We start from the raw sequence: 26,918 nt of genomic DNA, 5'->3' as shown, positions 1-26,918 counted from the left end.
TGATATAGCTGAATGTAGATCGTTACTGATCGAAGACTGCTTGTTACTTCATCTTCTTCCCTTCTTATGACAACCAGGCGATTTATTAAACTGTTTAGTTCTGGCCCTATAGTTGCTTCATGGCCAGCTTGTGGGCTTGGAAAGAAGTTCAGAAGGGAAATGGCCTGGGATGAAATTTACATTATCTTGGTCACAAATTGACTCAAGCAGATCATCCATGAGTCTAGGGAGGGTCAAGTTCAAAATTAGGTGACTTACAGATTGATGGGTATACAGGCAAAAGACCCTTTGAAAATAGTTTCACCAAAGGATGAGCAATGACAGAATTACCATCCAATGTGGAACAACAACTCATTCTAGGGACTAAATGTACCTTAACGATAGAAAAAGATAACCCAGGTTTCATCAAGAACAATAAACACTCCAAAATTGCAAGACCAGGCCATACCTGAGACGTCACATCCTTACTATAAGACCCCATGGAAATGCTTCTATTTGAATATATGACTCAAAGCATCTAAGACTGTCTAAGGTTCCCACATCAGTGCCACTAGGTGAAGTGACTAGCTCAGAATTTCCTTCTGGAAACTCTGGTAAGAGCACAGGTAGTTCTTTCATAAGCACAAGAATGCCCAAATATCACAGCTAACGGAGCCCCAACCAAGATTATTAGGATTCTGTAATCCAATTCTTGTCTTGCTTTCTACAACAGAAAACGGGGGTGGGAAGGACTAGAACCATGTGTCTGAGAAATTAGACATCCTACCCCTTGGGTGGAGGACAGGCTTGGCTGTGGTCAAGTCAGTGAACTAGATTGGAAGGAAGGAAAGAAATTATTATTAGTCTGGGCTTTCCATTGGTATTTCATGACCAGGTTTCACCCTGGGAATAAAATGTGGCTGAAGAAACTGTCTGATGCTGGTAACTGGTAGACATTGTGATGGGCCCGAATTTACTTACTGAACTACTGGACTGAAGGTGGTGCCCAGACTGAACACTAGATTGCAGTTGCTGATGCTTGTGGGATATTGAAGAGTGGGGACGTTTCACCAGTAGGCAGCACAGTGGGACCAGATGCTGTACGAGAAACCCCTAAATTCCAAGGCAACAATAATTGTTCTACTGCCATGAAATATCTGTAGCCTTTGTTCTCATCCTCCCAACCCCACAAAAACCACCCAGCTATGTCTCAGTTGAAAATTCTTATTGATGTAAAATGTGATGATTATTTTCCAGGATGAGTTTTGTTATTGTTCTCTGGGCACCCTGTTTCTACTCTTTGGGCGTTAGCTCCTGTGATGCTGGCCAAGGCAACCCAGCTCAGAACCTCCTCTTCCCCATATGTGCCAGGAAAGAGAAGGTATTGGTAGCTGGCTTTAGCAGCTTATCTCCCCAGCTCCTCAAGTTTCAGCTGCTGCACTGTTCTCCAGCCTACAATTGTGTCTCCTCCACTCCCTGGACCCTTGTTTCTTGCTCTCCTACCTGCTGCTGGTTGGCTCCATAAAGGAGCATGTACTGTGATCCAATTAACTTCCCTTTGTGGGGAAAGCTGCAGAGCAAGAGGAAGCTGCAGGCTGGTCCAAGCAGGGCAGGGTGACAGATGGAAAACAAAATGTCAGGTGTAACAGATGAGAGACCTGGGAAGTGTAGGTGTTCAATGACTATACCGAAACATGCCAGACAGGCTTGGACTTTTGCAACAGTAAGTGTTACGTGGGTTTCCTGGGGAATCCCTGAGGATGCTTAATGCAAATTCAACAATAGTGCTTATACAAAAACCCAGGCCTTTGAAGCTTTGTCCTGAGGAGAGGGACATTGTCTGGAGATACAGGAGATCAGAGATCAAAGGCCCAAACGCTAGAAAGAAACAGCTGGACTGTCCCAAGCTTGTTCTAGTTCTTGATCTGAAGCCTGACATAAGCTTGCAACCAGGAGAGCTAACCCTTTTTACTGTTTTTTATGTTCTCTGTAATGCTAGGAATTGCCTGACGGGACAGTGCCCTAAGAATAAATGTATTTTGTTTTGTGAAGGTTGGCTAGTAACTGGTATACACTGTTGTAGCCCCGGGAGACAGCACAGAATCATAGACATGTAGGGCTGGAAGAGACCTCGAGAACTCATGAAGTCCAGCTGCCTGTGCTGAGGCAGCATCAAGCAAATCTAGAAATAGTTAGCCACAGGTGTTGGCCCTAGTCATACCTGCTGGGGAAATAACAGTGAGGTGCAGAGGGACTGGAAGCCTAAAACCAGTCTGGAGGGACACGGATGCACATCTTCTTCCAAGAGGTGACAGCCGGGAACCTGAAAACGTACATGGGTGCCCCCAAGGAAAACCAAGAGAAGGATAAAAGATACAGTTGACCCTGCAATTGTGACACTGGGCAGCTGGCTGCAGCACAATGGTGAACTCCAGGACATCTAGGGAAAAGGAATTATGCAGCCCTGGAATTGTGTAGTCACTTGTCTCAGAGCTATTGTTCCAGCTTCTCTGCAGACATATGGAGATGACACTGCATTACATTACAGAGTTCACGTTGTTGACATTTTCTCTGCTACCATAAGGGCTAAAAACTTTATTTAAAAAATTAAAGGTCAGATTATGGAGCACATTCCCGCAGCAAGGTAGGGATTCTGGAGCAAACTCCATGGTTGCAGATAATCTGTCTATAGGTAATCTGAGAAAATCCAGGAGCTCAAATGGCAATCTTGGCCTCCCTCAGTTTCCTCTATCACGCTGTCAGATTGTGACAAATTGAAAATCTTCATCTGAACTTCCTAAGGAAGCCATGATGTAAGGAACTATGAATCCTTTGTCTCAGCATCACTGCTGAGGCAATGGAGCAGGCAGTTGTGTTCAAGCATCATATACTGTTCTTAACAAGCACTTTATCAAGTGCTGCCTTTCTTGAAGAATCGAGGCCTTTATGCCTTGCCTGCTAGCCTCTGGAAAGGATCTTTCTCCACAGATGGAAATTATAACAGACTACAATGGCTTGTAAATTGATCACTTGCCTCTGAGAAATGAGCCCCCCTTCTCATCTGATCTAGCTCTGAAATCCTTATCCTGAGATACAGACAAAAATGATTTCCCTCTCTTACCTCTGTCATAGGCTGCTAACACCATTAGGAATTTCATGGAAAGGTGGGACATAGAGGACAATCACAGATCCCTCTTCGTGCTCTGTATGTTGAACCTCTCCGATATAGACAATCAACATTTCTCTAGAGAATGAGACACTTCAGCTCCTCTCTTAGGACATTTTGGGGGAAGGTGGTATGGCAATACTGCTTTCTTATTTCCAGCCCTTTTAGAAGGGTGGCCATGGCGAGATGCAGTTCACTGAGTCCATGAGTATGTGTAAGGCCCATGAAAGCTTATAAGTTCACTTGAATTAAAGTGCATAATACCTATAACGGCCATAGGGAATATACCAGAAAATCATTTCAGATCACTACTGTACTGAAGGAGGATATTAAAGAGGATCTCTCCCCCTAAAGCCAGACTAATTGTGCCACAAACTCTAAGGGAAAGAAAGTAATACTCAAAATGTTGAATCTGAGACAGAAATTTAATGACAAGGAGAAAGTTCAAGGAACAGAATCTAGGAACGTGCACTGAGACACTGGAGTTGGTCCAGAAAATCCCTAGGGTGGCGGGACATCAGGAATTAGAAGACTGTTTGGACCCAAAGAGTCACCTGAAGTTCCTTTGCTGCCATGCGGCCAACAACAAAGCTCGGGCCAACTTGATAAGAAATAAGACTGAGCGCAATATAGCCAACTGCCCCATTGTAGCAAGTGTCCAATTTCACATTCCTTTCCCAGAGTCAAGGAATCTCTTAGACCAACCCTCCTTCATCAAAGGCACTAAACAGTGCCAACACATGCCCAAACCTAAATTCCTTGTACAGAGAGGAAATGGGGTCTATACATCCGGCTCTTGAAGTGGAGACCTTCCTTGACAACTCCTAGGAGAATCCCCAGTGTTTGAAGTACACTGTCTTCTAGAGAGACCAGGACATGGGCACTGAATCCTCTAAAACACACAGGTATGAGAATCTCCTTTATACCCTTTTGATCTGAGGAAGGTTTTTAGTCAGAAACTTAGCTGCAGGCTCCTCCCATACCTGGGTTAGCTGACAAAACTTCCTCCATTAGGGTGACTTCCAGCCTATTCTTGAACCTATGGAGTAAACTGATCGCAGGTCAAGCAGCCCCAAATAGAATGTTTTTTACCCAGGCAGGCTAAGAACGGTTGGTAACTTTTTTGGCACATGGAGCACATTATTTAAATCCATCTCTGGATGGCTGTGGTGTTGCCAAAGGATATTTAAAACAAAAAAAGAAGCAGTAAACTAATGTGAATTTTTAAAAAAAAACACAGCTAACACTAACCACAGTTGAAGTGAGAAGTTGGGGAAAGGGAAATTATCACCAGAAAAACACTGCTGAGTAGCAGTATCATGAGGTGATCCCACCTGGAGTGCCCTCTTTGACAAGCCACACCACACCAGCTGCAGCTGCCTCAGTTTCCCCTTCACTGCTTCTGATTACAAACAACCCTTGCAAGGTTAATTTATTACAAAAGAAAGGCCATTGCACATAAACCATAACGCAAGCTCCACAGCCATAGTTCAGATAGTACATCAAGTAGAGCCCCAGCATCTTTCTTTACACTGAGGCTCTCCAGTGCAGATCCAGCATCTCTCACCATTCCTTGTTGCCAGCTTTCAGCCCTCTCTGGCCCTCTGGCTTCAGCTAGCCAGCACACATCTCCCTCTGCTGCCCTCAGCCTCCAGCCCTCTCTGGCCAGGACTCTTGAGCTCAGGAAGCTCAGCAGGCTAGACCCTCCACTGGCTTCCTGACTATTTCTCCCTCTTCCCCAGAGACCTCCTCCAGTCTCCTCACTCGCAGGTAGCTGTCATTTTCCTTTTTCTTGATTGACACTCACTTAGTGCTCTCAAGCAGCTCTGAGTCTCCCTCCTACCTCCAGGGCCCAGGTGCCCTCTTTTAAGCCTAACTGGGAGGCAGCTGATGAGTCCCAGGTACACTGGCCCCACTCCCTCTTAAAGGCCAGTGTCACCCTGTGACACAGAAACTATCATCTGTAACCCACTGTGAGGGCAGAGAGGAGTCTGAGGATCAATGTGTGCAACCCTCCAAAGCTGTTTCAGGACTCACAAGATAAAATGCACAACTCCCAGACAGCGGACATGCCGAGGCAATGGGCGGGATCAGATATGGGAAGGGAAGGGGACAACAGCATCACACACACAGCAGGCCTGGTGGGGGGACTCCACATACTGTGCACATGAGCAGCTGCACAACGATATCCTATCTCTGACTCCAAGTCAGGGCACTCACCACAACACCAAACTGCTCAGACTCAGCCAGCTCATCGTACTCGTCTCTCAGCTCTGACAGCATCTTTAGCTGCTCTGGCTCTGGCATCTGCTTAATCAGGTTCTGAGGGAGAAACACGTGAGTCAGTGTAGCACAGTCATATGAATCAGGCCCCCTGGCAAGAACAAGAGAAGGTGGCTGACTCCTACATGATGTGGAATGAAGGCAGCTCTGGAAGCCATGGGCCCTCCTACCAAAGAAAGGAGGCAATGTTCTTAGGAAAGATTGATATCCCATCAGCTCATTTCTCCAAACAGACCTCAGTCCAGCAAATACAAGGGGGTCTCCACTGCAGGGAAAGATGTTTGACTCCCTGATCCTCACTCACCTGCACCATGGACTCAGTCAGCACAGCCTCATTCACCTCCAGGATTACATTCTTGATCTCCTCGTAAGGCATACGGAAGGAGCCCAGGAAAATCGCTGCCAGGGTAACAAAAAGAAGCACAAATAAGTCTATGGGGACAGTGTTCAGCCAAGAACGACATAGAGACAAAGTCACTTTATGCTTCAGTTGGCTCTCTCCAGTCAGCCCCATCAGGAAGCTTATGCACACCCCTGGACTCATGGGCAACTCCCTAATTTCAACATACTCACAGAGATTCTGTGCACTCTTTGAATCCAACACTTTCAGCTCTTTGACCTTTTTCTTTTGTGTACTCTTCTCCGGTCCGCCTTCCTGGTCTTGCTTTGCTGCATGCACAGGAAATTAAGGTGAGTAGAGACAAGAGGGGCTTTCACCCACATCTTGGAAGCACAGCGCTTCTCCACACTGCCAAATAAAGCTGCCTGCTGCTCAGAGCTCTGTCCAGTCCATGTTCCACAAACCACTACACAGGCCACAGACATTTGCAGAGGACAGGGAGAGATCAGGGCAGCTGCTCTCACTAGATTTACCTTCCTGCTCAGGGACAGAGAAGCAGCCTTGACTCTTCCAGACAGAAGAGAAATATTCTAGCAATAGGACATTTTCTGCAATATGTACTGGGCGAGCACAGAGACCTCAGAGATGGGTGACAAAGCCCATATTGATAGGGCCCTACCAAATTCACGGTCCATTTTGGTCAATTTCATGGTCATAGGATTTTAAAAAATCGTAAATTTCATGATTTCAGCTATTTAAATCTGAAATGTCATGGTGTTGTAATTGTAGGGTTCCTGACCCAAAAAGGAGTTGGGGGGGAGGGGGTCGCAAGGTTATTGTGTGTAAGGGGGGTTGTGGAACTGCTACCCTTACTTCTGCACTGCTGCTGGCGGTGGCGTGGCCTTCAGAGGTGGGCAGCTGGAGAGCGGCGGCTGCTGCCCGGGAGCCCAGCTCTGAAGGCAGCGCCAGCAGCAGTGCAGAAGTAAGAATGGCATGGTGTGGTACTGTCTTCCTTACTTCTGTGCTGCTGCCTGCAGAGCTGGGGCCTCAGTCAGCAGCCGCCACTCTCCGGCTGTCCAGTTCTGAAGGCAGCAGTGCAGAAGTAAGGGTGGCAATACTGTGACCCCTCCTAAAATAACCTTGCGATCCCCGTGTATCATAACTATAAAGGGAAGGGTAACAGCCCTCCTGTGTACAGTACTATAAAATCCCTCCTGGCCAGAGACTCCAAAATCCTTTTACCTGTAAAGGGTTAAGAAGCTCAGGTAACCTGGCTGACACGTGACCCAAAGGACCAATAAGGGGACAAGATACTTTCAAATCTTGGTGGGGGGAAGGCTTTTGTTTGTGCTCTTTGTTTTGGTGGTTGTTCACTCTTGGGACTGCGAGGGACCAGACATCAATCCAGGTTCTCCAAATCTTTCTGAACAAGTCTCTCATATTTCCAACTTTAAGTAAACAGCCAGGCAAGGCGTGTTAATTTTTATCTTTATTTTCTCAACTTGTAAATGTACCTTTTTGCTAGAGTGTTTATCTCTGTTTGCTGTAACTTTGAACCTAAGGCTAGAGGGGATTCCTCTGGACTCTTTAAGTTTGATTACCCTGTAAAGTTATTTTCCATCCTGATTTTATAGAGATGATTTTTACCTTTTTCTTTAATTAAAAGCCTTCTTTTTAAGAACCTGATTGATTTTTCCTTGTTTTAAGATCCAAGGGGTTTGGATCTGTATTCACCAGGGAATTGGTGAAGAGTCTCTCAAGGCTACCCAGGGAAAGGAATTAGCACTTTGGGAGTGGTGGCAGCGGACCAGATCTAAGCTGGTAGTTAAGCTTAGAAGTTTTCATGCAGGCCCCCACATTTGTATCCTAAAGTTCAGAGTGGGGAAGCAGCCTTGACATCGTGCAACTCCCTTTTGGGTCAGGACCCCCAATTTGAGAAACGCTGGTCTCCCCTGTGAAATCTGTATAGTATAGGGTAAAAGCACACACAAGACCAGATTTCACGGTCTGTGATGCGTTTTTCACGGCTGTGAATTTGGTAGGGCCCTACATATTGAATCTTCCCCCGGTGCATTGGCAAAATGTCTCACACCCTGACAGAGGCTCTTTTCTCATGTGGGTTGGGGGATCTTCCAGTCATCACTCCAGAGATTTGAATCTTAGGGATCATGGGTCTGAAAACACCCTATAAAGAGCTTGGCTCTAGCCCCAGGATCCCATTCTCACCTTCTCAGATATGCAATAACTTCTCCAAGAAGAGATAAGACTGAGATGGCATGCTGCCCAAACACCTAAAAGCTCACTCCTTCATTGGCTGCACCCCCCATTGATCCCCATTGATATACTAATTCCAGAAGACTAGCAGCAATAGAGGCAAGCTGATGGAACGAAGGAAAGGGTTATTAACCCCCTCAAAGTGCAGCATGGCTACCAAGTTCTCTTGAATATATTCATAGATTCCAAAGCCAGAAGGGACCATCATGATCATCTAGTCTGACCTCCAGTATAAGATAGACTAGAGACCTGCCCCAAAATAATTCCTAGAGTGGAACTTTGAGAAAAACTTCCATTCTTGATTTAAAAATGGTTAGTGATGGAGAATCCACTACACTCTTTCATAAATTGTTAATTACTCTCACTGTCAAAGACTTATGCCTTATTTCCAGTCTGAATTTGTCTAGTTTCAACTTCTACCCATTGGATTATGTTATCCTTTCTCTGCTAGAGTGAAGAGCCCATTATTAAATATTTGTTCCCCATGCAGATACTTCTAGACTAATCAAGTCACCCCTTAACATTTTCTTTGTTAAGCTAAATAGATTGAGCTCTTTGAATCTATCACTACAAGCCAAGTTTTCTAATCCTTTAACCATTCTTGTGGCTCTTTTCTGAACCTTTTCCAATTTATCAAAATCCTTCTTGAATTGTGAGCACCAGGATTGAATACAGTATTTCAGCAGCAGTTGAAGTGCCAAATATAGAGGTAAAATAACCTTTCTACATCCATTCAGGATTCCCATTTATGCATCCCAGGATCACATTAGCTCTTTTGGCCACAGCGTCTATTGGGAGCATGTATTCAGTTGATTAACCACCCCCACCCTCTGAAATGTTTTCAGAGTCACTGCTTCCCAGGATAGTCCTCTGTCCTGTAAGTATGGACTACATTTTTTGTTCCTAAACGTATACATTTAGCCATATTAAAATGCATATTGTTTGCTTGTGTCCAGTTCACTAAGCAATCCAGATCACTCAGTATCAGTGACCTGTCCTCTTCATTATTTACCATGCCTCCCATTTTTGTGTCAACTGCAAACTTTATCAGTGATGATTTTACGTTTTCTTCCAGGTCACTGATAAAAATGTTAAATAGTATAGGGCCAAAAAGATTCCTGTGGGACCCCACTGGAAACACACCCACTTCATGATAATTCCCTGTTTAAAATTACATTTTGAGACTTATCCGCTAACCAGTTTTTAATCCATTTAATGTATGCCATGTTAAATTAATATCATCCTAGTTTTTTTAGTCAAAATTTCATGTAGTACTAAGTTAAACGCCTTACAGAAGTCTAAGTATATGACATCAACACTATTACCGTTATCAACTAAAACTGTAATCTCAACAAAAAAAGATATCAAGTTAGTTTGACAGGATCTATTCTCCATAGCCCCTGTTGATTTGCATTAATTACATTACCCACCTTTTATTCTTTATTAAGTCCTATACCAGTCGCTCCATTATCTTGCCTGGCATTGATGTCAGGCTGACAGGCTTTTAATTACTTAGGTCATCCCATCTACCCTTTTAAAAACTGGCACAATAGATTTCTTTTGCTATTCTAGAACTTCCCCAGCACTCCAAGACTTATTGAAAATCAACATTAATAGTTCAGCAAGCTCTTCAGCCAACTCTTTTACAACTCTTGGATGAAATCATGTGGACCTGCTAATTTTAAAAAGTCTGACTTTAAAAAGCTTCTGTTTAACATTCTCCAGAGATTCTAGTGGAATGGAAAGAGTGTTATCACCATATGATGAGACTATATAATCTTTTTTCCCTCAATTACAGAACAGAAATATTTATTGAACACTTCTGCTTTTTCTGCATTACTATTGATAATTCTATCATTTCCATCTAATAATGGACCTATACCACTGTTAGGATTCTTTTTGTTCCTGATATATTTGAAAAACTCCTTATTGTCCTTAATTCTGCTGGCCATAGATTGCTCCTTGTGACCCTTTGCTTCTCTTATTAATTTTCTACTAATTATTAACTTCTGATTTATATTCAATACTATCAACTTCCCCTTTCTTTCATATGTTTATTTATATATTAAAAAAATATAAAAGGCTGCCTTCACTTCCCCTTTAAACCAGGTCATTTATTTAACCAACACAGCCTTCTTCCTCAATTGTGGCTTTTTAGGCAGCTAGTGCAGTGTTCTTAAATGATTCCTAATCATCATTCACATTTCTCTGATTAAATTCTTCCTCCCAGCTGGTTTGGCTCATAGGTGACTACAAAGGGCAGAATCAACCCTTCCACCTCCTGAGGAGTGCATGAGACAGTATTAAGCTGCAACAGTGATCTAAATAACAGATAGATTTCCCTACAATATATTTGGCAGAAGGAACATTAACTGCCAATCACATTCTCTCAGGACTGCCCCGACTAACCCCAACACCCTGCTCTTCTTTCACATTGAGACCACACTGCCCAGAGTAACATGGAAGGGAAGAGCCGCAGCTCTCTCCTCAGAAGCTAACCCATGATGGTGCTTCCCCTTGGATTCCCTCCCCCTGCCATGTGCTCACACCCTAGGCTAAAAGCAGACAGAGCAGCTACTGAAAACACAGTCACTGACCTAATTTTCTGTGTGTGCACGCACACACAAATGAAGGACACTGCAACTCAGAGAAGCTTAAAGGAAAAGCAGCTGCTATAACAATTCCCAGAGGTCAGAGGGGCTCTTAGGATGAAGGAAGCCCCATACTATGTTCCTGGGGAGCTCTCTCATGAAGGATTTGGGGTGTGGGCAAAGATAACATGAATAAAGAAAGGGGAAAAACATAAAATCTATTAAACTGTGCAATTATGTCCCTAGGAAAGGGATGGGGACTTTAGGTTTAAAACTGTACAAAATACCCTGGAGAATAAACTGAGTCTTGGAATTGAGGAAGCAGACAGGAGAGATGGAAGAGACCTAGTAGGTCATTTCTGACTTATCATTCAACAGCACAGTTCCACAAGGAGGCACAAGTGTGGACTAAAAGTGGGGCTGAGCAGCCTAGAGAGACAGACAGATGTGGAGAGTGGGGAACAGTGCTTAGGCCCTCAGACACTACAGTGATGGATGCTGTATAGACAGAGGATCATCAAGCCACTTTCTTGAACATGGCCTATACAGGAAGCACATGAATCCACTTCTTACAAAATAGCTAAACCTACTATACAAAAACAGCCTCTGTGGCTGAGGACATAGCAACCTCCCTAGAGCCAAACCCATCTGAAACCCTGAGCAAAACCACTGGGGAGACAGAATAGCTGTACTAAACTTCTCTGCCCTTCACACCTTCCACACGAGTCATTGTGGTTCTCCAATGAGCTATGGCAAGTGAGGTAAAAAGGCTGATGACTGGAGCACCTACGGTACAAACCCAGATCAGCTACAACCAATTAATAACCTCAAGGTCACATACAGACAACACTTAAGCAACCTCTCTCTCTCTCTCTCTCACACACACAGTCACATTAACCCAATCACAACCAGCAGAATTGTTCCACATGGGAAAGTGGTTAATAGGCCCACAATGCCTGCATACACATAGATCAAAGCCTGACAATCACTAAGAGCTTCCCTCCAACTCTGTAGACAAAGATCACCCAAATCAGAGAGAGAGAGAGAGACAAAAAGACAAGGGAAACCTTCCCTGAACCTGGAACACTCCCACCTCACCTGTCCTGATCGAGTTCAAACCCGGCACCCAATCAGAAGCCCTGGAAACTCTGGACACCGCCCCCCCCCCCCCCCCCCATGGCTGACATAGGCTAGTGATGGTTATCAGTGCTAAATGAGAAAGAATATCAATTCCCCCTTCAAACAGGGGTAGGCTTCACCCACTCCTCTTAGAAGATGACCTAGCCAGAGATCAATGCTTTCATCACCTGCAGTTTGGACTAGTGTAACTCACTAGGCTAAGGTGCAACTGCTACAAAGAGGCTGAAGCAACATACCTCATTAGCAACAAAAGCGTATGCAAAATATCATGAACCTCATGGGTCACCATTAACTCCACAGCAGAATTCAAAGTCCTGGTCCCCTAACGTACAAGGCACCTGCCAGATGAGGACTTGGCTACCTGAAAGACTGTATCATCTTCACAATCCCCCAAAACAACTACATTTCATAGGAACAATGTAGCTGGAGACACCCAGGTCGTGGGAACAGGACTCCCTGCTGCAGGACTACCTGCCTGAAACTCAAACAAACAGATCGACTTCAAGGGTGACTGTGCTCAGACATAAATGAAGTCTCCCCAACAAACCAACACTCAAAATAATTCCTCCAGGTACAGTATCACACTTCAGGCCAAAACACCTTTTGAGGCTCCTAGGCAGAGCTCAGCAATCGGGGTGGGGGGTGGGGGGGGGGGCTATACAGAAAACTAAGATAGATGGAGCACATCCCTTTTCCTGGAGACACCCTTTTCCCTGGGTCCCACAGGGACAGAAGACAGTCCCCTCCCCAAAGAGACGCCTCTTCCCCCCATGCCTGGATCCCACACAGACAGAACACAGCCCCCTCCCCAGAGATCTCTCTTTGCTGGATTAGGTCAGAACACATCGCTCTGCTATGAGCCACAGAGCCCAGAAGCCCCCACTTCTCTCTGGCGTTCTGGTACAGAATTCAGCTGCAGATTTCACTACAAGCACAAGGTTGCTAGCATTACAGACGGCACACAACTCCCCTGTGCTGCTCCCTCCCCCTGACTTGTACAGGATCTTGGGGAGAAGGTCGGGGGGGTGGGGGGTGGGGGCAGATAGCAGAGCAGGACTCCTGCGGCACAGCAGGCAGAATAAAGCTTTCCAAAGCTTGGCTCGCCACCTGGTGTCTGCTCCTGGGCTGAGCAAGCCCCCCTCAATCCCACCGTACAGCACTTGGGACACCAAGAGGGAGGAGCAGGACTTCTGAGATATACACCACAAATTATAAAGAAAGCTATATCAACAAGAAATCATTGGTCACATACACGGGTACCTCTGCATGGGCTCCCACGACAGCTGGGGAAAGACACCCCCTCCCCCACAGCACCTGGGATAATAATCCAGTTCTTCCCCCCTCCACACACACACTGAAAAGGCAATAAAAATCTTGCAGCCCAAAACAGCTGGAACAGGGCAACTCTGCTCCCCAGGCACAGCTGGGATAACATAGCAGCTGGAGGGAGAAGGCTTACCCCGACTGTGACGGCTTTGTACTCTGCACCGCTTGTGGGGGGATAACCTCCACTCCCAGTCTCACAGATAGGAATTCCTCTCCCCCCAAGAGGTGGGAAGATAGCCCCATATTGCAGATGTGTAAGCTCTTTTCCCTGGCACAGCCTGTGGCATCCCCCTCCAGTAGCTGTACTGAGCAGGGTGCAGGAGAGGGTAATCCCTGGCTGTCAGAGGAGTCTAGGAGATGGGTAATTCAGGCTGTTAGCTCCTCAGACTCTAGATAGCAGGGGGGGTTTCCACTCTGAGCTCCCTGCACATACAGCTCCTACTTTCCTGTCTCTCGCAGCACAGGCAGGGAGCAGCCTCTTGCTCTGGTCCCCACACTGTGCAAGTGAAGCCTTCCTGCCTTTGCTTGCACTCAACTCAGTGTGACTGTTAGGAGTGCAGCACAGTGACAGCTCCAGCAGCAGCTTTGCCTCAGCTAGCCTCACCCTCCCCACAGACTCCTCCCTTGCTCAATCTTTATTTTCTGCGTCATAAACACAAAATGGAGATGATGGGGAAGGAAAACACCATGCCTAAAATGGCTGAATGCAGCAGGGCAAGCAAGCAAGCGGCATGACAGTGCAAGAGCACCCCCTGCTGCTGGAAAAGAGGAAACGAAGGAACTGCTCAGCCAGCTTGCCAGCTCTGAAACAATGGGCTCACTTCTCCGGGAAATCCTGTCTGGAGATGCTTCCTACCTGCACTCTGCAGAAAGGAGACTGGGGAGAGCAAGCTCTGATAATCCCTGGGACAGAGCCCGCTGGAACTAGCCAGATGCTGCATTATACACACAGGCTGTGCCTAGGAAAAGTTACAACATAGCCTGGCCTACTCTGAATCACTGCACCTGATCAACATAGCCCTAAGGTCGGGGGGGAGCAAGGGCATCACACCCATGTTACACAAACTCAGCTACTTCAGGCCTCTATGCCAAAGATAAGGCATGCCCTCGACACAGAGCGTGATGACTACTAGACTCATGGTAAAAGGCCATTACATTAACCTCAAACTCCCTCTTCCCTTTGAGAGCCTCTTAAAGATCACAAACACTAATCCATGGCAGTCACCCCAACATAACAGAAAGAAGGAAAGAGAAGCTGTTTTAGAAAGGAAAAATATTTGAGAGGTAAGAAAAGCAGATTCCAAACAATAAGTACACATCTATTTAAAATGCAGATACAGCCATGCTGCGCACACCACAAATCTCAGTAACTGCATCGCCTCACTAGCACCACACCATCCTCATCTTACCTTTGCTTTGTGGCCTCCCACACTGCACCTTTTGACCTCACTCATTGTATCATGTCTAAAATAGAAATAAGATCCTCAGGCCAATGAGAGTATTCCATTTGTTCTGTAAAGGGCCCAGACCTTTCAGGTACTGCAGAAATCGTAGCCATCCTTCACCTTCTGCTGTTCCTAAAACTGGGGTATTTTGGGATGTGGAGAGGAACACTGCAAACTGCATCTGCTTTTGCTGTAGTGAGGGGGAATCTTGCATTGTTGCGTCCATTTCCTGTGCTGAGAGCCCGGTTCTCCTCTCCACATGAACATAACTTCTGAGGGGGAAGATGAAGGGAGGCTGGGTCTCAGGACAGGGGGGATATACGAAGGTGGAACCTAGCCATCTCAAGTTTGGCCCATCCTAGCTCTCACACTGAGCAGAGAGGGTCTAGGAGCGAGAGAATCTAGCACCTAATTCTCAGTCAGGCCCGGAGGACAATGGGTATGTGGGAAGTTTGGCACAAGAGTAGGGGCTGGAACCCATTCAAGTGCATCTGCATCCAGTAGTAGGGGTCTCAGTGTAGCACCATAACTCCGGAGGTTCCACTTGCAAGGAGTGCCACACTTCCATAGAAAGCACACACTCAGAGTATCAGCACACAAATATTGTATCCTAATGTGAGAGAGGACCACACAGGTTATTTACAGTGCTGAGCCCAGGAAGCAAACTCTGCACCCATGGAAACACACTGTATGGATCATTTCTTGATAGTAGCCTCTTTCCAATATGCAGACCAGCTCAAATGAAGCCAGATCTCTGCAGTCATGCCCACATACCCACCCAACTGCACACACAAAATATATGGGGGAGGGAGGGGAAGCAGGAAGGCGTACTCAATCCTACAGCCATTCAACTGACTGCACCAGTTGCAGGAATCATAGCAATATATTAGAAATACAAAGAGAATCCAGGGATCAGTGATTCTATGCCTGGAGTAGCAGGGGTGCTGGAGGTCAGAACTGAAATGCATGGGCAGATCTGGGCAGAGGGAATAGAACAGGAGCAGTCAAGGATGTTGCATATTAGGTGCTTTTACAGAATTACAGCATGGAATATTTTTGAGGGGTGCAACAAAACAGAATACTGCAGTTTCTGATTATATCAGCAATGTAGGACTGTGTCTGAATGACTAAACACATCTTAGGGACTTGTAACTACTGGCCCAGCATATTCCCAGCACACCCTAGGTGACTCAACAAGGGAGTGCTGGGAAAGTACAAGTAAGAGATTTGGGTGGGTCCAGGATTGGAAAAGCAAAGACTGCTGCAGGGCAGGAGTGAGGCACACTGGCAGAGCCATGTGGGGAGCCCAGGACTGAACAGCTGAGTGTAGTACAAAGCAAGAGGGAGGTGCACTGAGAGTGCTGTGTGGGCACTCAGGACTGGAATATAGAGGGGCGAGCGGGGAGGGTGTCAGAGCAAGAATGAGGTACACCGGCAGAGCTGTGGAGGAGATCTCCAGGACTGACAGTCAGAGAGCTGCAGGTAGTAGTGAAGTGCAACAGCAAAAGTATCTCAGACTTGGAGTCAAGGACAGGGTGTGCATAGTGCCTTCCTTACCCACTGTGCCTCTAGACCACTCCGTTTCATTCACTAGCACAAAACCTACCAATTTCTCCTCTCAAACTGCATAGCAGGAAAGCATCCAAAAGCCTGGAGGAGCAAAAGCTGCCTGTGTGAGTGCAAGTGATGCCCCCCACCCCCTCACCAAGCCAGCCCGGCAGCAGATTGAAAAACTTCCCTGATTGTCATCTCAGATCACACACAGAAAAGGAAGGAGACAAATCTCCTGTCAGGTTCAGAAGAGAGACAAAGGGCCTCTGAAATGTGAACCAGGCTGCTCCTTCCCCATCCTGGCCAGGGGGCTTTAACATAAAAGAGAGGACCAGATGGGGAAGGTGAGAGGCCTGCCAACACTGCAAAGCCTTTGTCTGCATAAATCCTGCTTTTCCTCTCTTTGTCTCTGAGAAGGAGGCCAGATGAAGGGTAGGAGAAGGGGGGTGTGGGTGGAGAAAGGGGCTGCACCATTGCCCGGGTTACAGATTATCAGATGACCTCCTCCTCCAATCCAATTCCTCTGATATCATTGCTAGTAACCGGAGCCAAAGTGGCTCAACTGCGCACATCTGGTGGCTGCGAGGTGCAGAGCAGGAGCTCTCAGGAAAGCATTAAAACTTAGGGAAACATTTTCCTAAGAAAATAACATGGATTTCCCAAGCTAATGTGTCCTAGAAGGTGCCCCCAAAAGGCACAGGGCTAAGGAATCCCAGAGCAGAGTAAATCCCAGCAAGGAGTTCACTCAGGGTTCCTCTGAAGCCCCAAACTAAATGTTCTCAGTAAAAATCTTACAAACAATGGCCCTGATACCATGACACTGATGCCAGTACTGGGCTCATCATTCTAGGTCATAGGTACCAAATTCCTACAGGCTGTCATATATCTGCAGATGGAATGTAAATAATGCAGGGAGCTTTGCTCATTGCAGTAGGGGACTATTATTGATGGTGTGACTGGGACCTATGGATGACACTAAGGATGAATGGCAACAGAGGGTCCTGTGGCACCTTTGAGACTAACAGAAGTATTGGGAGCATAAGCTTTCGTGGGTAAGAACCTCACTTCTTCAGATGCAAGTAATGGAAATCTCCAGATACTAAGGATGAATAGGGAGGAGTGCCCATTGAGCTGGATATGTTTACCATCCCTGGTGCCCACAAATCTAGAGTGTGTGCTGGTGAGAGCTGCTGCTATTACCAGCTTCTGTAGAGAAGGGAAAGAGGCTGATGTTTCAGTATTTTTTGGGAACCAGGTGGACCTGAGTCATGGACCTATCCCAGCCCCAGCTTCCCTCTTCTACTCTGTGCTCCATACCCAAGAAGGCCCACCTCCACATGTGGCTAATATTAGCATAAGAAGTATTGCCGCAACTGGGTTCTGTGTCTCGATTTGTGGCTATGTGAGATGACACAGGGTATTATAAGGAACGCTCCCTGCTGGGCTGGTCCTGGGTACCATGCCTAGATTCGGTGTGAGTGCTGTGTGTTAACAGCACTACGAGGGACTGGGTGCTATCCAGACATGAACATATTACACAATGGCAATGTCAGGAGCATGTAGACAGCGTTGTAACTGGGCATGAGATGCAAGTGCTATGTGTTAGGGTTCTGTGTGACAAGGGTGGCACTATGGGAAGAGATAGCCTCTGAGCTACCTTCTCTCTCAACTCTGGTATACCTGGCCAGGGGACTGAGAGGGGTACCATAGGAAGCACTGCCTGTTGGATCCTAAAGGTGCTAATACTGGTGCTGCATCACTGGATTGTGCACTTTAATGTGGACTCTCCTACCTCCCCAGCAACAGCAGACTGTAGAGTGTTGGGCTTGAAAACCAGACAGGGAATGTTTCCCTGGAACACTGTCCTAAACAATCAATTCTGTAGAAATTAAGCTGTCATTTTAAAAAAACAGTTCTTAGCATCTGTGGTTTGAAAGAAAGCCTTCCAAATAGGAGAGTCTGTGCTGGGGTGTCTCCCTGTGAAAACACACCTGTGATTCTCTGCTGGCGGTAACAATGGTGAGGTCATATTGTACACAGGGCTTAGGCATTTTTACCACGGTATTGCTTAACCCCACTCAAAGCAGGACTAGACAACATAGCGGTAAAAATACCTGAGACCACCGGCACTACTCATGCTGTTGCCCTCGCCATCAGAGAGTGATGAATCAGTTTTCCAGCATATGGTCCCCATGTTTGCAGACTGACATCTTTGCAAGAAAGCACCAAAGTGAAACTGACAAAATTCTGCCTGTTTTACTGCTGCTACTCAGAATCCCTTGTACAGAAGTGAAAGTGACAAGAAATCATATTTGTATCACCATGTAGGTGCTTGGGGAAGCCATAGGCAACAAAGGCAGGAACTAGAGGACTCTCCAAAAAATAACAGCCAGAAAGGTGGTTGAGTATTGGACCATGTAACTAACAATTGTGAAGTTCTGGGGTGGGTTTCAGTTTGATCAGACACCTTCCATACAGAAGCAGACATAAAAGACAGTTCCCATCCCAGTAAGAATACAAACATTCATCTCTGCCCAGCAAAGATAGGCTTCTCACTGAGTTATTCTCTGAACCTCAGTGGAGGTCTCTGCCCAAATTTTTGTATCAGTCTCCACTTAGTGGGTGTCTGGTACAAGTTTAGTTGCTGGCAGGGACTTCTATCCACTGGGTTCACTGGGCCAGTACTATCTTCTAACATTTTCTGAGCCAGAGTTACCCATATGAAAAGACTTGTGAGCAGGAGGGACTGGGACTAATGCCACCTATGCACTGTATATCTGAGGATGGCACTGTTCTGGCATGTGGGAGCATGTGCTGCGCTCTAGGTTTAACGTGTTCACATCTCTGTACCCAGAGGACCAAGAGCGACCAGCTGAGTAGTAAAAGAAGTGCTGCCATCTGGATCCATACATCGGGCAAAATTTTCAAAAGCACCTAAAGTGACTTAGAAGCCTAAAATCCATTTTCAAAAGTGACTTAGGCACCACTGAGTTTCAGTGAGACCTGGGCTCCTTTGGATATTTTCCCTGCTCTGTCTTAAGGTTACATCTGCCTGGGAATGGCAGCCTAAGGGTGTGCAGGGATTGCTGCCCACATGGCAAATATTATCTTAACCCAGCAGGGCTGCATAAGGATGTTGGTGTGATTAGTATGATCTGGGTCAATGTGCCTAGGACCACAGCATCCAGCTTGTGCTGGGTTATCAGTGTCCCTGTGGCAGATATTATCTGGGAGTGTAATCAAGCAGGGCAACTTATGCCCATGTGATTGAAGCTCCCAAGTGTCAGTGGAGGATGTAGTAAGGTGTGAGGATCACTGCCCACTGGACAAGTATGATTTGGGGTATTGTGCTCAGGAAAGCAGTGCTGCCCATGTGGCCGGAGCTACGAGGCCATGTAGCCCAGGAGGACACTGAAAGGGTGTGCAGGGAGCATCCATTGTGTGGTTGGCACAATGTGGGTGGCAGTAGCTGCTAGCTGAGGGACAGTGTAACTGATGTGCCGATGTTGAGCCTCACACAAAGGGTATGTCCAGACTACCCGCCATATCGGCGGGTAGCGATCGATTTATTGGGAATCGATATATCGCGTCTCATTAAGATGTGATATATTGATCCCTGAATGTGCTCCCCATCGACTCCGGAACTCCACCAGAGCGAGCAGCGGTAGCGGAGTCGACGGGGGAGCTGCGGCCGTCGATCCCACGCCGTGAGGACGGGAGGTAAGTCGGTATCAGATATCTTGACTTCAGCTACGGTATTCCCATAGCTGAAGTTGCGTATCTTACATTGACACCCCCTCAGTGTAGACCAGGCCAAAGATACTGTGATGGCGTAAGGATTCAGTTAGTGTTTCTAAAGGCTGCCCTGGCACGCTGAGTGGGTGCATCACGGTGCTTCCACCTCATCGTTTCATTTTCCTCCCTCTCCCCAGGATTCTGTTGTTTGGGGGGGGGGGCATAGATAGGAGTTCAAAACTTGGGGAAAATTAGCTCACTTCTCTGAATTGTTGCATCAACCTCAGACTCCAGCAGTGAAACAAAGGGTTAGGCAAAAACCAAACGGATCCATGTGCCACCTGGTGTTCAAAGGGAAAACTGCACCTTGCTTCTGATGAGTTCTAAAGAGATTGTAAGGTTAGAAAAGTCTCACAAAACTGAAGTGGGCTGTAGTCCGAAGAAGTGGGCTGTAGTCCACGAAAGCTTATGCTCTAATAAATTTGTTAGTCTCTAAGGTGCCACAAGTACTCCTGTTCTTCTTTTCACAAAACTAAATTGACGCAAACAGTCACTACAAGAAGTGTCCAAGTCTGTAGCAGCAACACACTGGCCATCCTCATAGCTGTGCTTACTATTATCCCCAGCACCAAATACCTGCAGACTTCTCCACAGCAAGGGCCCAGAACTCCATCCCATACCTGCAAGTTCTACCTTAATGCAGGTCACACCTGCATCCTTTGTGACACTGCCTGTTTGCTCTCCCACTTCCCAAATCCTTCTGAAACAAAAACAAGTTCGAGCCTTTGACATCTGATAACACGAGATTTAACGTGGACAAATGCAAATGACCTCCTGAGGTCCCTTCCAACCCTGATATTCTATGATTCTATGAAATGAATACACTCCAGAAAAAACAGTCATACACCTGAGATCCCACAGGAGGGAGAAACGGGGAGGGAGGGGGAGGGGGAGATGAGGTACCCCTAGCACTGACAGTAGGCTTTGATTGGAGTTTGGAATACAACACAGCATTAGAATAAGAAGCCAATGTGATTAGGGGCTGCCTATGCAAAGACACCAACAACATGGCATAGAGAAGTATAACTACAGCTGGGTTCAAATCTGGGCATCACATTGAAAGAAAGATCTTTATAAACGGGAAGGAATTTGAAGAGCAACAGAACTGCACCAGCAGGGATGGATTTAGAGAGATTAATACAGCTAAATACATAGCTAGCCCAGGCAAACAACTTCCCTAAGGTGACATGGGCCCAGATTCTGTGCTATGCCTCTCAGGAGGTGCAGCACAGGAATCAAAGTCCAGAGATGAAGGTGCAAAGGTGGCTTTAAACTGCTTCTGCATTTATTTAATTCTGGGATGCCTTGGGGCTGACATGACCCACAGTATAAGAAAGCAATTCTAGGGATTGCTCTAAGTACAGCAGCCTGGCATTTTGATACCTAAGGGCTGCTCTACAGCCCAGAATAGCCAGAGTGGAAACTGCTCTGGCTACTGCCCCTCCTGCCCTTAATCTGTCCCAGAATGCCCACAGGGGATGTACTGCCTGTACTGGCCCCTCACTGCTTCAGTGTGGGGAAATTTCCATTCTGCTTTGCTTTACAGCTCCTTTATACTGCCAGGCCATAGCAAGGGACAGAATCTGTCTACAAATATCTGAAAGATGCAAGCTAAAAGGAAGGAGAGGAACTGATTGTGGTGGGTCATAGGGGAGTAAACTAGGAGTAACAGGAGGCAACAGGAAAGCAAACACTCAGGCTGAATAATAGACCCTTTTCCAAGTGGGGAGAACTGTTAAGCAGCAGAACTCTCATCCAAATGGAAAGGTGGAAGGCCCTGACGAAAGAACTGTAAGGAATGATCCTCTGCTGGCCATTGAGGAGGGAGGCAGGTAGTGAGATTACACCCAGTGGGTCTACTAACTGTTAATTGGTTCATGCACTCAGCACAGGAATGGAGGAGGCAAAGATGGCCTTAAGACACCTTTTCACTCTCCATATTCTCAGCCCTGCCAAGTCCCTGAAGTAGCAGAGAATGCAGTAACACTCTGGCTATGCCGCACATCTGTCCCTTGGCCTGCCTTCACCACACTCCCTATACCAGGGGCTACGATGGGGGGCACACAAAGTAAATATTACCACTGGGGTCAATTGTACCCCTGTATTCTGCCAGAGCAATGTAAAGGAGCTGGGTGCAATGGAGAATCTCAGAGATCTCCCCTCTACCTGAATTCTGCAAGTAAAGAGACAGCACCAGCATAGCTGACTGAGAAGTTGTACATGGGCTAGTGATTAAAATACAAGCTCAGCCTTTCCTACCTCTGTCAGTGCATTGCAAGCTACGCTCCCCACTCCTCATGCCAATGGCAAGGGAAGGGTGGGGTGTCCTTAGATGCGGCTTAAATGAGTTCACTCTATATAACCTGAATAAAGAGCTACTAAAGGCCCAGGAACATCAGAAGGGTGTTAGCTCTGAAGAGGGAGAGAGACTGCATCGGATGATATGCAGAGGGTGGGGATGCTAACCCAAAGAGGGAGGAGGGATTACTTAGGGTGACACACAGGGTGTAACTAGTAGTGATGGGATGAAATTAATGCTGGCCATCAGCCAGCCACTCCTGCAACGCTCTGCGAAACTATCTCCAAAGGAAATGCTGGAAGCCTTGTCCCTTGGGACATTTCAACATCGATCAAAGAAAGCCCCAGAAAATGTGCTGTAGCAACCAATCCTGCATTAGTTCCTGTGAGACTGAGTAGGTGACCTAATGGGGCCTGTCCAGCTCTGTCACCCTTCAGAAAGCATCATTTTGCTGAACATTTACAAAATTAAGCAACTCATCTAGACAGTTTGCATCAGGAACAGCTACAGTCAAATCAAAGCTGTACAGGGCTGCTTTAGTGTTCCCTGATTAACAGTCACCATTTCTCAGGCATTATATGCTCTGGGCACCATCTGCTGGTTGAAATAAGGAAGGTGAGGATTGCTGAAATAGGTTCCACTAGCCATGCTGGGAATGAACTGTCAGCACTGGTTTACAGGCTCAATTTCTCTGCATGTGAGTGTGCATTCTGGGCAAGGAGAAGGGGTGTCACTTTCCTCTAAACATTAGGTATCAGCCACTCCCAAAGGCAAAACCCTAGATTAGATGGGTCGCTGGTCTGATACATACAGCTATGTGCTATAGGTCTCTTCAGGGCCCCAATAATAAGAGTGCATTGGAGTCATATGTCAGTATGGAATTGGATGGTTCCCCGTTTCCCCACCACCTCTACTTCCATTAATGTCCCTTTCTGATTCTCTTCATTCTCAGCTGCTCCCTCTTATTGAACCTGCCCCACTTCCTGCCTCTCTGTCACATTTACCTTATTCAGCACCTGCTGAATCCTGGCTCCCTTTATGTAACTAGTGGGGGTGGACAGACACCTGGTCCCAGGTCACAACAGAGGTGAGAAGGCCCCATCCCCTCAATTGAAGATAGGGTGGGGGGCCCTGGCAGGAAGATCCCCATTACTCACAGCAGTGGGTGGCTGGGACCCACCCCCAAAGCAACTGAGGGTGTACTATGTTCACAATGGGGGGGCTGAGTGAAGACATTCTCCAGAGTAGGTCAAGAGAGTGTCCTGGGTGAGGAGGACTATTCCAGAGTGACTGATGGGTGAGGAGGAAGAAGGAAGGAATAACTTCCTGGTTAATTAACTAAGAACTGTACGAAGGGCCCTGGCATGCCTCAGGTGTGGGGAGTAGGGACCAACATCCAGGCCTGGCACAGCTCCACGGGCAGGGGACACCAGTCCAGCTTCATTAACTTTCTGTGCTACCTTCAGCTCAGAATCGCTCACTCATGCTGCAGTGAGGCTCATCAAATCAAAGGAAAGTGCGTGCCCTGAAGCTAACTGTGAGCGCAATTAATTAAAGCTGCACTGGGAGTCAGCTGAGATTGTAACAGGCAGAGACAGCAATGGGAGCAAGTGATGGCTGCCTGGCTCTCTTTACTCAGCCTGCAAGGGCCAAGCATACACTGCAGCCAGCATTTCAGAGACCTCTGTGCTGCACAGGGAATTAACCCCACACGCACCACACCCTAGGGGGCTCAGAGCCACCCAACACATGCTGAACATAGCTGACTAGAGCCAGACAGTAAACTTTTTGACAGAGGAGCAGAGGAGAGGTTAAAAAGCACACAAATTATTTCCCCCAAAACATGCACATAGCCTGTCCCAGTTTGAGAAGATTACAGATCCCTGGTCCCAGCAAATTTCCCTAGTGTGTACCAGCATACTGCAAGAGCAGCTGAACATTAATGGGAACTGGTCTGGACTCCAAGCAAATCCAGCCAGTTTGCAGATCAAATGGCAACAACTACAGAAATGCAGAGACAGATTTCAGCTCACAGACCCAGCAGCCAAGTCCTCTTAACAAACATCACAAATCAAGAAAAAACTCTTAGTCCCAGCAAAAGAACAGGCTGCTCTGGGAAGTCTGATGAGCTCCCTCACACAAGCTAATGGGAACACTTGAGTTTTGCTCAAACAGGCACTCCTGAAAGAGACAGTCAGCGAACTCAGTTTTAGCAAAGGGAAAGGTGATGGGGATGCTGAAAAGACCAAAAAGTTACACGACAAAATTAAACATCCCTCAAAACAATAAGATTCTACTCTGGAATTTGATATCTGCTTCTATTTTCACTGACGGACTCGGTGCAAAGTTTGAACTATAGCTACCAGTAAACGTCACTTGTTCTGCCTAAGTGTTGTTCTTGGAAGATCTATTCCTCCATGAAGCCTTCTCTGACAGCAGTCAACTGGCATTTACCTACTCAGAGAGAAATTAATCTGAATCCCACTGCTGAAGTGTCAGCCCACATCTAGAGTCTGATTCTTGAGTTCTCAGTATCCACCTGTTATTATCCAGGTCAGTACGCTGGTCTGCTGCTGAACTGTCCAGCTGAGAAATTATTCTTAATCCCTTGCCTCCCAACTTCTGCAATGTTCCCTTTCATAGGAGTTAGAGATGGAAAAGGCCTACGAGATCCCCATGCAAGTGCCATGCGGCAGACAGTCTGATAAAAGATAGAGCAATGTGTGAAGTTTTTGGAAGTTTATACAAAGACCTGCCATTGAAAGTTAAACTTCAACCAATTTTAAGAAAAATAGAACAACCCCTTCCCTGAAAGGTAAAGCCCATCGAGCATGCACACACACCCTGGCTAAGCAAGAACCTCAAATAAAGAACATATCAGATATTAAACTGATAGGAACAGACACTACACTTGGACCACAGCTCAAAGAGCCAGGAAGCGATTTGTCACAGCAACAGAAGTCGACAGGTTGTCCATGACTGCACTCCGCTTCACCACTCTTTATCAGGTTGCTCTGTAAAGGGCAGCATTCCACCTGATGCAATGCTCTCCTCGATTAATTAAACACATGCATATGGCATGGGGTGCATTTTGTCTTCTGCAGATCCTGCCTGACCTTGTTCACTTGAGATTCATTTGAAGACCGGGTTTAATCTCTCTCTGTCTTGCAATTAAGTATTTTGCAGTGTGCATTTCAGTGAGACATTGCAATCTCACCCATTTAAATGGATACAGCATGAGAAACTAGCTGCCACAGAGCCAGCAATCTGATCACAAAACCCCATTTCTAAGCCAGGAGTGCCACCTACTGGACACAACAACTGGTAGGGAAATTTTAGTTCACAATGGGAAAACTGAATGGAGATAAGAGGCAATTTGCTACCACCTACAAAGGTCCCAGCCACAGACTGTGACACTCTGTATCTCGGGAGAACACCCTGCACCCCCATGTTCATACTTATAATATGATTGTGTGATATCCAATGCAAAGTTTGTCATGGTGGATAATACAGTAATGTTATAGGTTGTAATTTCCTGTATATAGTTATGAGGCTGAAAATGTGTCCTCATGGCTTAAAACAAGCCCAGGCAAAGCTCTCCGGGAGCAGAGGGGCAGTTCACACCTCATCAGGGCATGTATGGGACAAACCCAGCCCAGCCTCACAGGAACAAAGGACACTGGCCTAGGCAGCAACAAAGGATCTGTTGGATTCCCCTTCCCTTGGTCAGTTCTGCAGAAAAGGACCTAGGGGTTACAGTGGACGAGAAGCTGGATATGAGTCAACAGTGTGCCCTTGTTGCCAAGAAGGCTAATGGCATTTGGGGCTGTATAAGTAGGGGCATTGCCAGCAGATCGAGGGACGTGATCATTCCCCTCTATTCGACATTGGTGATGCCTCATCTGGAGTACTGTGTCCAGTTTTGGGCCCCACACTACAAGAAGGATGTGGAAAAATTGGAAAGAGTTCAGCGGAGGGCAACAAAAATGATTAAGGGGCTGGAACACATGACTTATGAGGAGAGGCTGAGGGAACTGGGATTGTTTAGTTTGCAGGGGTGATTTGATAGCTGGTTTCAACTACCTGAAAGGGGGTTCCAAAGAGGATGGATCTAGACTGTTTTCAGTGGTACCAGATGACAGAACAAGGAGTAATGGTCTCAAGTTGCAGTGGGAAAGGTTAGGCTGGATATTAGGAAAAACTTTTTCACTAGGAGGGTGGTGAAGCACTGGAATGGATTACCTAGGAAGGAGGTGGAATTTCCTTCCATAGAGGTTTTTAAGGTCAGGCTTGACAAAGCCCTGGCTGGTATGATTTAGTTGGGGTTTGTCCTGCTTTGAGCAGGGTGTTGGACTAGATGACCTCGTGAGGTTTCTTCCAACCCTCATATTCTATGATTCTATGGGACTATGATGAGATAATGTTCACCTGACTCTGAAGGGGGGGGAGCCAAGAGGGAAGAAAGAACATGATAAAAGGGAGAGATGTTTGCCACGCTCTCTCTCTCTCTCTTCCACCTACATCTACAGACACCACACCAAGCGACTGAAACATTGATCAAAAGGGAGAACCTGGCGGAAGGGCAACCAGCCAGCTTGTGATGAGAAGCATCTAAGTTTGTAAGGGCACTGAAAGTGTTAAGATCAGCTTAGAATGCGTTTTGCTTTTATTTCATTTGACCAAATCTGACTTGTTGCGCTTTGACTTATAATCACTTAAAATCTATTTT

At 46.5% G+C, this 26,918-nt stretch overlaps 1 protein-coding gene and 1 pseudogene across 3 annotated transcripts in view; both read right to left on the bottom strand.

Annotated features, from left to right (window-relative positions):
• The window catches only part of DIAPH1 (diaphanous related formin 1), a 163,342-nt gene that overhangs the window by 27,128 nt on the left and 109,296 nt on the right, over positions 1-26,918 (bottom strand). For all 3 annotated transcript variants that reach the window (XM_065554810.1, XM_065554809.1, XM_065554808.1), the window contains 3 exons: positions 6,002-6,097; positions 5,733-5,827; positions 5,366-5,467 (listed from right to left, as the gene is read on the bottom strand). In XM_065554810.1, coding sequence (XP_065410882.1) covers positions 5,366-5,467; positions 5,733-5,827; positions 6,002-6,097 — 293 coding nt within the window. The remainder of the gene's footprint in view (positions 1-5,365; positions 5,468-5,732; positions 5,828-6,001; positions 6,098-26,918) is intronic.
• On the bottom strand, positions 25,000-25,132 carry LOC112059869 (U2 spliceosomal RNA; annotated as a pseudogene).

Source organism: Chrysemys picta, chromosome 8 (assembly GCF_011386835.1).
Source record: "Chrysemys picta bellii isolate R12L10 chromosome 8, ASM1138683v2, whole genome shotgun sequence".
Classification (NCBI taxonomy): Eukaryota; Metazoa; Chordata; order Testudines; family Emydidae; genus Chrysemys; species Chrysemys picta.
This window is presented reverse-complemented; position numbering and strand designations above follow the sequence as displayed.